Source organism: Coenobita brevimanus, chromosome 58 (genome assembly GCF_032717465.1).
Source record: "Coenobita brevimanus isolate Jiangsu-jjx chromosome 58, ASM3271746v2, whole genome shotgun sequence".
Lineage (NCBI taxonomy): Eukaryota > Metazoa > Arthropoda > Malacostraca > Decapoda > Coenobitidae > Coenobita > Coenobita brevimanus.
Window position 1 is genome coordinate 5,620,536 of NC_137011.1, and position 12,500 is coordinate 5,633,035.

The window sequence follows — 12,500 nt, forward strand, 5'->3', positions numbered from 1 at the left end:
AGTGGTGTGGCACTGGGCTATTAAATCCCGATGCATGCGGGCTATTGTACCCTGAAGTGTGGTGCCCTGGCGTATTATAGCCCGAATGCTGGTGAGCCGGGCTATTATATCCGGAGGCGTGGGGCACTGGGCTGTTGAATCCGGACGCATGTGGGCTATTGTATCCGGACGCATGTGGGCTATTGTATCCGGATGTATGATGGGCTGGGCTATTGTATCCTGACCCATGGGGGCTACTGTGATGGTTATGGCTACTGTGAGGGGCCTGGAATCCAGGTCCATGATAGCTTAAACTACACTGGCTGCCTGAGCTGTATGATGGGTGTCCCGTACTGTGCTGTACCGAGTTACTGTAGCCAGGTATGGGGTGTACTGGGCTGCTGTGTGACGAACTGTGATTACTATGATGAATTGGGGTGAAGTGAACGGGGCTTCCATGTCCAACAGGGCTGTTAGGACCCGTAGAGGAGTTGTAGGGGTTGTTATAGGTGGGGTTATAATAAGGACCCTCACCCCCACACTTAACTTGGTGACTACGGTGATGGGCGGCGCGTCGATTCGAGACCGGGCTTCTACAAACGGGCTGGTGGTGCACTGGGCTTGCAGGATTCGTAGGAGGCAAGAGAGGGGTATGGGTAGGGGTGTGAGAGCGACTTGAAGGGGCGCTTCCAGACGGCGGGTTACACTGAACGTGGGTCCAGTAGGGGCACGCCTCCCCCTCCTCTTGTGGCTCAGGATAAACCGTGTCCAAGGCGGGTCTGGCACTGGATTCCTTCTTGTTCTTCGCAGATTTGCTCCAAGGAAAGAGCTTCGTGCAGAACATTGGCGCCATCTTGTCTGTTCTTCCTGTGTTCTTCAAGTGTCTGTTGGTTGGTCTGTGGTTGTTCTTTTTCCGGATTTTGCTTTTATCTTTTATGTCTCTTCTGTGTCTGCTTACTGTGTCTGCATCTGTCTCTTCTGTGTCAGTTTGTTCTGTGTACCTGTCCTTTTAGAGCCTCAGTGTTTATCCAAGCACTATATCGCAGTAAACCAACTCAAGACCATGGTATTTTAGCCTTCTCTTTCTGGGTCCACGTATCGCCTCTTCTCTGTCACTCCTCTGTGGCTGTATTCGTCTTTTTAGCACCCGTCTGTCTGTCTGTCTATCGAACCGTTAAATCACAATACACAATCTGTTCTTTAATCCTGCCATTGGACAACATGGTATATATGCCTATCTGTCCTTTCCCCGTCTAAGTGTGTGTGTGTGTGTGTGTTCTTTCTCCTCCTTCAGTCTCTCCTCCCTCCGTCTATCAGAGCACTAAATCACAGGACACACTCTCTCCTTAAATTCTTGCATTGAACCACACAGCATTCCACAGCGCCTCACCACACTATCACAGCTCGTAGACTCCATCCTGGCTGTCAAATCCCCACCAAGAAGAATAAGAAGGCCAGGAGGCAGACGTGAGAGGTGGATGCAGGACTAAGCAGACACCAGATCCCTTTAGACAGCAGACTCGAGCAGACAAAAAGCCTTATTGATTATCGACAGGTAGAAGATGATGGCTCCAGGACAGACAATATCCTTCGTATTTCACTGATAGGAGGAAGAGAACCAGTTAAATATATTCCAGTGCTTTATGACACTGACAATTATTCTAGTGCTTCAGAAGTCACAAATACTCAAGTGCTTTATCGACAAGGAAAACAAACTCCATCAAACACATAACACACGATACTTTTACAGGCAAATTGGACACAGAAGCAACAGACGTCACGATATTATGTTGACTGAAGGAGCAGAAAGCAGACTCTTTTCTACAGTTCCCTGGTAGGTATACTAAGAGGTCAAGCAGATCCAGGCAGACAAAGAGGCCCTGCTTCTCTCAATCGGCATTTAATGACTGAGGGAGCAGAGAGCAGATTCTTGCATGCAGTTCTTTGGTGCTTTACCGAGAATCCCAGCAGAACCAGGCAGACTTGTACGCTCTACTGCTTTAATGACAAACGCAGCAGACCATAAAAGCAGACAAAGCGAATTCCTGCGTTATGTGCAGTTTCAGAAGACTCTACTTTCTCTAACACAGTTTCTCTTTATTCCTGGTTCCTACTTCTATTTCTGCTGCTCCCCTGCCTTACTGACCAGCCCAGCAGACTCTCACGGCAGACAAACAAAGCGGTACAACTACTATATCGACGGCCTAAGCAGACAAGGGCCAGCAGACACAACGACCCAGCCAATTTATTTAACGAGCCAACAAACACATATACGCCTTTCTGCTCTCCCCTGCTTTACTGAAAAACGCAGCAGACTCTAACAGCAGACGAGAGACACTTCTGCTTTAGTGACAGTATCAGCGGACTATCTTTCACTTCCTCTGTTCTATTCTCTACCTTCTACTTCCTCTCTTCCCCTATTCCTTATCATTTAATTCTTCTGTTCTTTATTTCTTTACTCCTAGTTTCGTTATCAATTTCTGCTCTCTGCTAACCTCTACTCTTCTCCTTTATAAACGCAGCAGAATCTGAGCAGACTCCTCCAATTCAATCCTCTCCTTTTTTTTTCAAGTTATCAATTTCCACTTCTGCTTTACCCCCACACACAGCAGACTCAAGACAGCAGATTAAATGGCTCTTCTGCTTATCTTCACTCTCAGCAGACACGGATGAGCAGACAGGCCATGTGAGAGAGGCAGCAGACGCAGGACCAAAAGCAGACCCCGTCCTCTCGCATTCTCTCATGAATATCACAAAGACACAGATGGGAAGAGAAGTTTTTTTTTTCTTCTCAGTTTCGTGTCTTTCTTCTTCTCTCTTTTCTTTGTTATTTGTTCATTGCTCTTTTTTGCTGCGTTCCTATTTCTCTCTCTCTCCTCTTTATCTTACTCTTTCTCCATCCTTTTCCTTGTTTGCTTTCGCGCTTTCTTCATATCTTTTTAGTTGATTTTTTCTTTATCTGTTTTTATCATTCATTATTCCAATTTAAAAACCTTATAGTCCTGTTTTCGTCCTCTTTTACTTATAGATGAGTTTTTTTTTCTTTTCCGGGTTGCCAGTTGTGCCCCCCTTGTTTCAATATTTTTTCTTTTATTTTCAGCTCCTTTTCCTCAAATGAACTGTCTTCTTCCACTTTTCAAAATAATCCTTCTTCTTGTGACTATTCTTCGTATATCTTTTACTCTAATTTTTTGCCCGTATTTCCCAGTCTTGTTTTATATACAGTATGTCCTTGTACTCCACCCTAACTTGCCACTGACACTATTCCAATTCAACTTTCCTATTAAACTAGTATATTTGTTTCTCTTATTTTTATGACAATAATTTCTACTATTGTTTACGTGCCTTTTTTCGTATTATTTATTATGATTTCTTCTTAATTACATATCTTTTTTTTTCTTCTGTCTATACGTTCTCTGACTGTGTTTACATCTACGTTTTCTGTTACGTTTTCTTTACGTCTATTTTCGGGGAGGACTATATTATGTTTCACTGGAATAGTTTTGCTTATTTTTTTTCCTTGCCCTGAAAATATCCTGCGGGAATGTTTACAATGTTTAATGATAGGTATATATGTTGGATGATGAGGTATTGGCAAAAGAGGTGTTTACTCTCTCTCTCTCTCTCTCTCTCTCTCTCTCTCTCTCTCTCACACACACACACACACACACACACACACACACACACACACACACACACACACAAAGTTCTAAATTATCGCCCAAACTTCGAGCCCAGTCTCTCAAACACACACCACTTCTAAATCATTGCCAAACTTCCACTAGGCTGGCTCTCTCTCTTTCTTTCTCTCTCTCTCAATAACAGCCCCAATGGATCAATAGCACGGGGCCCCAGGGAACGCAAGGGAAGGCATACCAAGACAATCCCAACATTAACTCTTTCAGAACGATTACCATTATTTCAATTTCCAAGGAGAAGGAAAGTTTGAAGGAGAAGAAGGAGAGTTTGAAGGAGAAGGAGAATTTGAAGGAGAAGTTTGATCGAGAAGAAGGAGAGTTTGAAGGAGCAGATGGAGAGTTTGACCGAGGAGGAGAAGGAGAGACTGAAGGAGAAGAAGAGTTTGCTCGAGAAGGTGAAGAAGAGTGTGATGGACAAGAAGAGTTTGAAGGAGAAGGAGAGTCTGATTGAGAATGAGATGGAGAGTTTGAAGGAGTAGGAAAAGGAGAGTATGAAGGAGAAATGGGAAGACTGAAGGAAGGAAGGAGAGAGAGAGCAGACAGTGAATTGGGATAGACTGAAGGATTCCAGTGAAGTGAAGATGCAAGTTGAATGTTTTGTGTGTGGATTTTTCGTATGGGATAAGGCGTCAGGCGATAGATGGATGGATAGATATGTTGATGGAGAGACAGAGAAAGATCGAAAGAGAGATAGGTTGATAATGAGATAAGAAAAGATAGATATGCTGATGGAGAGAGAGAAAAATGGCTAGATAGATATGCTGATTGGGAGACAGAGATAAAGGTGGAGAGATATGTTGATGGAGAGACAGATATGAGATAGATATGGACAGACGGAGTAATTTGTGTATAAATCGAGGTACGAAAGACACACACCAATAAACAGACAGACAGACAAATAGATAGATAGATAGACAGACGTGGCACGATACAGACGATCTTCTCAATACATACAGGAAAAACAGTAAGGACGAAGTGCTAGTGTGCTTTCTAACCTAGCGATAAAACAGCGCTAGGTCACTGGGATAATAGTAATCCTACCACAAGCGGGCGGTTGGCACCCGTCTCGAAGGCAATCTAGTTATTAACACTTTACTTTTAACATTTTACCGTTCTAACTTTATTTTCCTTACGTAGTCACTCTGTTACTTTCATTATTACTGTTACTGTTATTACTGTTCTTTTTATTTATAGCTGTTACTTCGTTATCGCTAGTTATTACTAGTGTTGATGTTATTACTATTGTTATCACCGTTATTGCTGTAGTTGTTGTTGTTGTTGTTGTCGCTACAGGAGAGGGGAAAAAAATGTAGGTGGGTAGTACGGGGGGATGGACACTGCTCCCTCCCCTCACCCCACCCCCATCCCCCCCACCCTCACCCTCACCCCCATTCCTTCACCCCTACCCACACCCTCACCCTAGCCCCCCTACCCAATGACAAACAATTTCAATCTTTGTCTCCACCATCAGTATATGCACATGAAAGGGGAATAATGAGAGAGAGAGAGAGAGAGAGAGAGAGAGAGAGAGAGAGAGAGAGAGAGAGAGAGAGAGAGAGAGAGTGTGTGTGTGTGTGTGTGTGTGTGCGCTCTCTCCCTACCCTCAATATACATGCACAAGACGAGAAAATACTGAGAGGAATATTACTGAGAGAGGAGGAAAATTACAGAGAAAAAATATGGGAAGGAGAAGTAGGTTATTACTGAAGGGAAAATATACTGAAGGGGAGAGAAAACATGGGGAATGAGGGGAAAAAAAGAGGGGAGGGAGATGAGAGGAGAGGGAGAATGAGGGGGAGTGAAGGAGAGAGGCAGAGAGATGAGAGGAGAGGGAGAAGGAGGGGGAATGAAGGAGAGAGGCAGAGAGATGAGAGGAGAGGGAGAAGGAGGGGGAATGAAGGAGAGAGGCAGAGATAGAGGTATGGTGAAGGAAAGGGGGAACGGATAAGAGGGGAGACTGAGGGGGAAAGGAGGGAAGGGAGGGGAAAGGGAGAGAAAGTGAGGTAAGAAAGGAAAGGGGAAAGATGGGAGAGAGAAGAGAGACGAGAGGAGAGGGAGAGAAAATTAAAAGAGGAGGAACTTCACTCAGTCATGTTCCTCTCTCTCTCTCTCTCTCTTATCCCTTCTTCCCTCCAAACCCCATCTTATTCTCCACCTCTTTTGCATTCACCTTTTCAAACCACTTCTACCTTTCCCCTCCTCTCCCTTCTTTCCCCCCTCTTTCCCTCCCTTTTCTTTCTTCCTTTATCTTCTCTCTTGTTCCCCCTCCCTCACCTCCAACCCCCGCATTTCTTCCTTCAACTTCTTCTCCCTTCCGTCTCCCTTCTTCCCTCCTCTCTTCTTCTGTTCCCTCCCTTCTTTCCATCTCTTCTCCCCTCCTTTCCCTCCCCCTCCCCCTCCCCCCCGTCCAGCTGGGTGTAATGCAGTTATTCCACTTGGACTCCCCCCTCCCTTTCTCTCTCTCTCTCTCTCTCTCTCTCTCTCTCTCTCTCTCTCTCTTTCTCCTAGCACCTTCAACTTCCTCTCTTCTTACTCCTTCTCACTTTCCTTTTCCCCTACACTTACAATTCCCCTCCCTCCCCCTCTCTCTCTCTCTCTCAAACCTCCTCTCTGCCCACCCTTCCTACTCACCCACCCCCTCTCTCCCCTCCTCCCCACCCCTCCTCCCATCCCCAATCTTTTTACGAACGCCTGATTATTAAAGGAAGGAAGGCGATAAATCAGTTACCCCTAAAGATTACCAATAAACACAGTAGTCTCCCTAAAATTACTTAAAAGAAATTAGGCAACTTCGAATTACTTATAAATACACGAGAATTTTAAGAAGTTTAGTGTGCATCTTAAGTCCCTAAGAAGTGCCTAGGAAAAAAAACTCTCCTCTAACTTCTTCCCTTCTCCATTCCTCCCTCCCTTTTCTACCTTCTCTCCCTTCCTCCTCCTCCTCCTCCTCCTCATCCTTCAACATCTCTCTTTCTCCCACTCTCTATCTATCTGTCTGTCTGTCTGTCTGTTTCTCTCTCTCTCTCTCTCTCTCTCCCTCTCTCTCTCTCATCCTCTCCCTTCTTCATGTCCTCATTTGCTCCTTCCCTTCTTCATTCCTCCCTCCCTTCTCTACCTTCCCTCCTTCCCCCCCCACTTTCTCTCTCTCTCTCTCTCTCTCTCTCTCTCTCTCTAACACAAACTCAAACAGGTCCAAACACAAGGCAAACTATAAACTACTTCTTTCCTTAATATACACAACAGACACCAAATCCATCCTCATCTTCCACAGCTCAGAGGCTCCTATGGGAAATGAATGGGGGTGAGGGATGGAGGGAAGGAGGGGGGAGAGAGAGGAGGGAAGGGAGGGTAGGGACATGAGGGAAGGGGGGGAGAGAGAGGAGCGAAGAGGAGTGAAAAGAGAGACAAAGAAAGGGAGGAAAAGGGGAAGTGAGAGGAGGGAAAGGAGGGGAGAAAGGAGGGAAGGGGGGAGAAAGGAGGGAAGGGGGGAGAAAGGAGGGAAGGGGGGAGAGAGGAGGGAATGGGGGGAGAGAGAGGGGGAAGAGGAGTGAAAAACAGACAAAGAAAGGGAGGAAAAAGGGGAGTGACAGCAGGGAAAGGGGGGAGAGAGAGAGGAGGGAAGAGGAGGAGAGAGGAGGGAAGAGGGGGAGAGAGTGGAGGGAGAGGGGGAGAGAGAGGAGGAAACCGAAGTGAAAAGAAAGACAAAGAAAGGCGAGGGGGGGACAGAGAAGATGGAGGGTGGTAAGAAAAGGGGGAAGAAGGGAGAGAGAATATGGAAGGGAGGAAAGGCAGAAGGAAAAAGATATGATGAAGGAAGGGATGGAGGGAAGAAGGGGGGTGAGAGAGAGAGGGGGAAGGGAGAAGGGGGAGAAAGAGGGAAGGGAAGGAGGGCAAAAGAGAAGACGAAAGGGCAGGATGAGAAGCAGAAGGAAGAAGGGGAGAAAGAAATATAGGAAATGGGGAAAGTGAAAAAACGAAGAGAGGAAGACAGGATGAAGGATGAAGGGGAAAAAGGGCAATGAAGGAAGGGGGGAAAGAGAGGATGGAGGAAGAGGGGAAATGAAGTATACAGGAAGTGGGGAAGAGGAGGAGGAAGGAATGGGGTAAAAAAAGGAATAGGGGAAAAGAGAGAAAGAGAGAAGGGGTACAAGAGGATGAAGAGAAAGGGAAAAGGAGGAGGATGGAAGAGGGGAAAAAGAGGATGAAGGAAGGGAAAGAAAAAAGGGGGGAGGGAGAGAGGGTAAAGAGGGGAGATGGATGGAAGAGGGGATGGATCGAGGGGAGTTACAGTGCCTCTTCAATCCCCTCAAAGGTACTCATTACCATTCCCCTCTCAAGTTTCTACGGTTAGTTTGTCTTGGGGGAGGGGAGGGGAGGGGAGGGGAGGGGAGGGGAGGGGAGGGAAGATAGGAAGGGAGGAAAAGCGAAGGGAAGACAGGAAGGGAGGAGAAGCGAAGGGAAGAGTTGGAAAAGATGAAAGCGAAGATAAAAGTGAAGAAAAGGAAATGGGCAGAGCATGGATGGAAATGGGATGAGAAAAGAAGAGAAGGGAAAAGAAGGGTAGGGTAGGGTAGGGTAGGGTAGGGTAGGGTAGGGTAGGGTAGGGTAGGGAAGGGAAGGGAAGGGAAGGGAAGGGAAGGGTAGGGTAGGGTTGGGTTGGGTTGGGTTGCGTTGGGTTGGGTTGGGTTGAGTAGGGTAGGGTAGGGTAGGGTAGGGTAGGGTAGGGTAGGGTAGGGTAGGGTAGGGTAGGGTAGGGTTGGGTTGGGTTGGGTTGGGTTGGGTTGGGTTGAGTAGGGTAGGGTAGGGTAGGGTAGGGTAGGGTAGGGTAGGGTAGGGTAGGGTGAAATAGAGAGGAAGAGAAGAGAGAGAGGAGGATGGGAGGCCGATTATGACAGACGAGAAAAGGGAATGACATGAGGGAAGGGAATGGAGGGAAGGAAAATGAAGAGGTGGAGAGAGAGAGAGAGAGAGAGAGAGAGAGAGAGAGAGAGAGAGAGAGAGAGAGAGAGAGAGCAAAATGTTGACAGAAATTGGGATATGAGAGAGAGGAGGATATAAGGGAGGAATATACAAGTATATTAATGAGTGGAGGAGGAGGAGGAGGAGGAGGAGGAGGATTTACTGGAGGGGAGATGTGGTGAGAACAAGAGGGGAGTGAAATCCATTAGAGAGAGAGAGAGAGAGAGAGAGAGAGAGAGAGAGAGAGAGAGAGAGAGAGAGAGAGAGAGAGAGATGGGGGTGAATTGACAGAGGGGAAGTGATGGAGAGAAAAAAGGAGATAATAAGAAAGGGAGGCAAAAGGGAGGAAAGAATTAAGAGGGGGGGGGAGGGGAGGAGAGGGAGAAAGAGATGGAAGGGCGAGAAGACGGAAAGTGGGAAAGATGAAAGGGAGGGAGAAGAAGGATGGGATGGAGGGAAGGGAAAGGATGGAGGGAGAACAGGGGGGAAGGGGGAGGAAAGAGACGAGAGGGACAGAGGGAGGAGAGGACGTGGGATGGGGATACAAAATAATGACAGGGAGAGGGAGAGGAAGAGAGAGGAGGAGGAAGAGATAGGGAGGGGAGTGAGAGGGAAGAGAGGATAGGAAGAATGAGAAGGAAGAAACATGAGGGGAGTGTGGGAGATTGATGAAGGAAGGGGAGGCATAGAGGGGAGAAGGGGGAGAGAAAGGGGGCAGAAGATCGAGGAGGGGAGAGAGGAGGAGGAACGAGAAAGGAAAAGAGGTACCAGAAAAGATGTGGAGAGGGGGAAGGAAGGGGGAGAGGGAGGGGAAGAAGAAGATAGGCATTACGGAGGGGAAGGGAGGGAAAGAGGGAGGGGAAGGGAGGGGGAGGAGGAGGAGAGGGAAGGGAAGAGGAAGATAGGCATTAGGGAAGGAATGGATGACTACTAGGCAAGGAAGAGATGTAGGGATGAAGCACGCAGAGGGGAGGGGAGGGGAGGGGAGGTGCAGGAAAGGAGGTGGAGCTGCAAAGATAAGAGAGGAAAAGGCATGAAGGAAACGGAAGGAAAATGACGATAGAAACTGATTCATATTACACAAACCTAAAAACAAGAAAATGCGAGATTTAAAAAAAAATAATAATAATAAAAAAAAACAAATGAGTTAAGAAAGAAAATTGAGAAACAGGATTACGAATTAAAGAAAATAAAGGAGGAAGGAAACAGGAGAAAAAACAAAAGAAAAAGAGAATAAATAACAATGAGGAATAGAAATTAGGAGGGGGAGAGAGAGAGAGAGAGAGAGAGGGGAGAAGAAGTATGGAGTGAAAAATATAAGAATGAGGAAAGAAAGAAGAGTAAGAGAGAAGTGAGTGAGGGGAAAATAGTAAAGTGTGAGAGGAGGAGGGAGGGAAGAGTGAGGGGAAAAATGAGCAAGGGGAGAAAAGGAGAGAGACTGTGAAGCTTGAGGGAAATGAGATGGGAGGAGTGGGAGGAAGAATGAGGGGAGTGACTAAGGGGAAAGGGAGGGGAAGAAGGGGGGAGGGAGAAAAGAGTTAATGGATAAGGGGAAGAAAGAGAGAGGGGAGAGAAAGAGGAGTATGAGAGAGTAAAGAATGAGTGAGGGAGGGGAAAGGGAGGGGAAGAGATGGTAGGGGGAGAGGGGAGTGAGAAGGGAGAAGGAGAGGCGGAAATAGGGAGGAAAGACAGGGTGAGAGGGGAAGGGGAGAGGAAGAGAGGGTAAGAGGAGAGAAGAGGGAAGAGGGAGGGGAGGAAATAGGGAGGAATAAGTCAGAGGGGAGGAATGATAGAGGGGTGACATGGGGAGTGAGTAAGAGAGGAGAGGGAGGGGAGGACGAGGGGAAAATGACTGACTGGAGGGAGGCAAGGAGGGAACTGGCCAAGCGAGGGGAGGAGAGTGAAGGGGAGAGGAGGGGAGGGGAGGAGAAAGGACTGCTGTGAAAGAGAGAAAGAAGGAGAGAGAAGCTAACAGGAGAGAAGGAAGGGAAACTGGGGAGAAGACAGAAGGGGAGGGGAGGGGAGGGAAAAAAGTAGAGGAATGAAAGGGAATTAATGTGGGAAAGGAAAGGGAGGGCTGGGACGGGACGAAAAGATTATATGAGAGAGAGAGAGAGAGAGAGAGAGAGAGAGAGAGAGAGAGAGAGAGAGAGAGAGAGAGAGAGAGAGAGAGAGAGAGAGAGAGAGAGGAGGGGGCTCTGACAAAGGGAAGGGGAGGGTGAGGCTGCAAAGGCTCACAAAGGGATAGCTGGGAGGGTCCGTGTGTGTGTGTGTGTGTGTGTGTGTGTGTGTGTGTGTGTGTGTGTGTGTGTGTGTGTGTGTGTGTGTGTGTGTGTGTGTGTGTGTGTGTGTGTGTGTGTGTGTGTGTGTGTGAGAGAGAGAGAGAGAGAGAGAGAGAGAGAGAGAGAGAGAACACCTCGCTCTCACTCCACATCCACAATAATAATAATAACAATAATAATAATAATAATAATAATAATAATAATAATACATAAAAACTCTCAAAATCAATACAGTTCCTGATCTTGATTTTCTTATATTCTTTTCCTTTCAATTTTTTTTTTCATCTTCCTCCTTTATTTTCTTCCTTTATCCATCCTCCTTTATTCTCTACCTTCCTTACATTCCCCTTTCTTTTTTTTTACTATTCCTTCCTCCTTGTTTTCCTGTATTTTCTATCTCCTTCCTTCCTCCCTCCTTCCCATTTTCATTCACTTATTCATTCCTTCATCCCACGTTGCTCTCTCTCCTTCACTTTTTCTTTTCTTTGTATAAATAGCCTATGCATTCTATCTAGTGTCTATTTTTCTGTGTATTCGTTTTCTGTCGCCATTCATGAAGCAACCTCCTCATCTCTCTCTCTCTCTCCCTCTCTCTCTCTCTCTCTCTCTCTCTCTCTCTCTCTCTCTCTCTCTCTCAAACCTCTAATTCCTATCTAGCTCACACACCCCACACAGCAACACACAAACACAAATACTCCCCCTCTCCCTCCCTGCCACTACACTATCTTCCTCACCCTACGACCCCTACCTATATTTATCCATACCCCTCACCCCTGACACACACAGAAAGGCAGAGGGGAGGGGAGGGGGGACCAAAAATAAACTCTGGGAATATAACAAAAGACAGTTTTACCTAAGCTGTATTCACTCCCTTTTCACCTTCGACATTTTCCTCTTAGCTTTGTAGTATTTTAAAGTTTATGGCAGATGGAGGCGCTCACCATTTTTTTTTTTTTATGCAAGGAAGAAGGAACCAAAGGCCAGGAGCCCGCAAATAATTCCCTCCAAGAAAAAACAAAAACAAGATAACAGTGAGCCAAATTCTACTCATTCCACACTAATTTAAAGCCAAATGGTTTCTAGTGGCCCAGAAAACCGATTACTACGCTGGGTGGTAACAAGACAAGCAAACTGACGCCTGGTTTAGTGGGCTGAGGCGCTCCAAAGGGATGTGGCCAGTAAGGATCGCCACCCAAAAGGTTTGTTTAGGGTATATTTTTAACATAAGCTACTGTTACTCATGCAAAAACGCTGATCACACACGCCTGCCCCGCGTCTCTTATGCTTCTTATGAGGCAAATGCATGAAAGAGAACAAGACAATACTTCAAAGGCAACTGCATGATGGAGAACTAAATATTGCTTCGAATTTCCGAAAGCTATAATTTTTACGCATGACAGAGAGCTAGATAGTGCTTCAAATTTCCGAATGCTATAATTTTTCATGAACTTTCCCGAGCTCTTGTTTATTATGCTTGATAGTATTTACGATTATTTATATAGCACGTTAATTTCTCTCTTAATTAGTCGTCTAGTACTTTATTACATTTGTGTGTAGGCGACAGTGACAGTATTCTCTCTCT

General features: G+C 46.4%; 1 protein-coding gene across 1 annotated transcript in view; it reads right to left on the bottom strand.

Annotated features, from left to right (window-relative positions):
- LOC145402543 (uncharacterized) overlaps positions 1-845 on the bottom strand; it is a 250,105-nt gene extending 249,260 nt beyond the window's left edge. The window contains exon 1 of the mRNA XM_080274548.1: positions 1-845. This exon is cut by the window's left edge and continues 17 nt beyond it. Coding sequence (XP_080130674.1) covers positions 1-832 — 832 coding nt within the window. The 5' untranslated portion in view covers positions 833-845.
- Between the last annotated feature and the right edge of the window lie 11,655 nt (positions 846-12,500).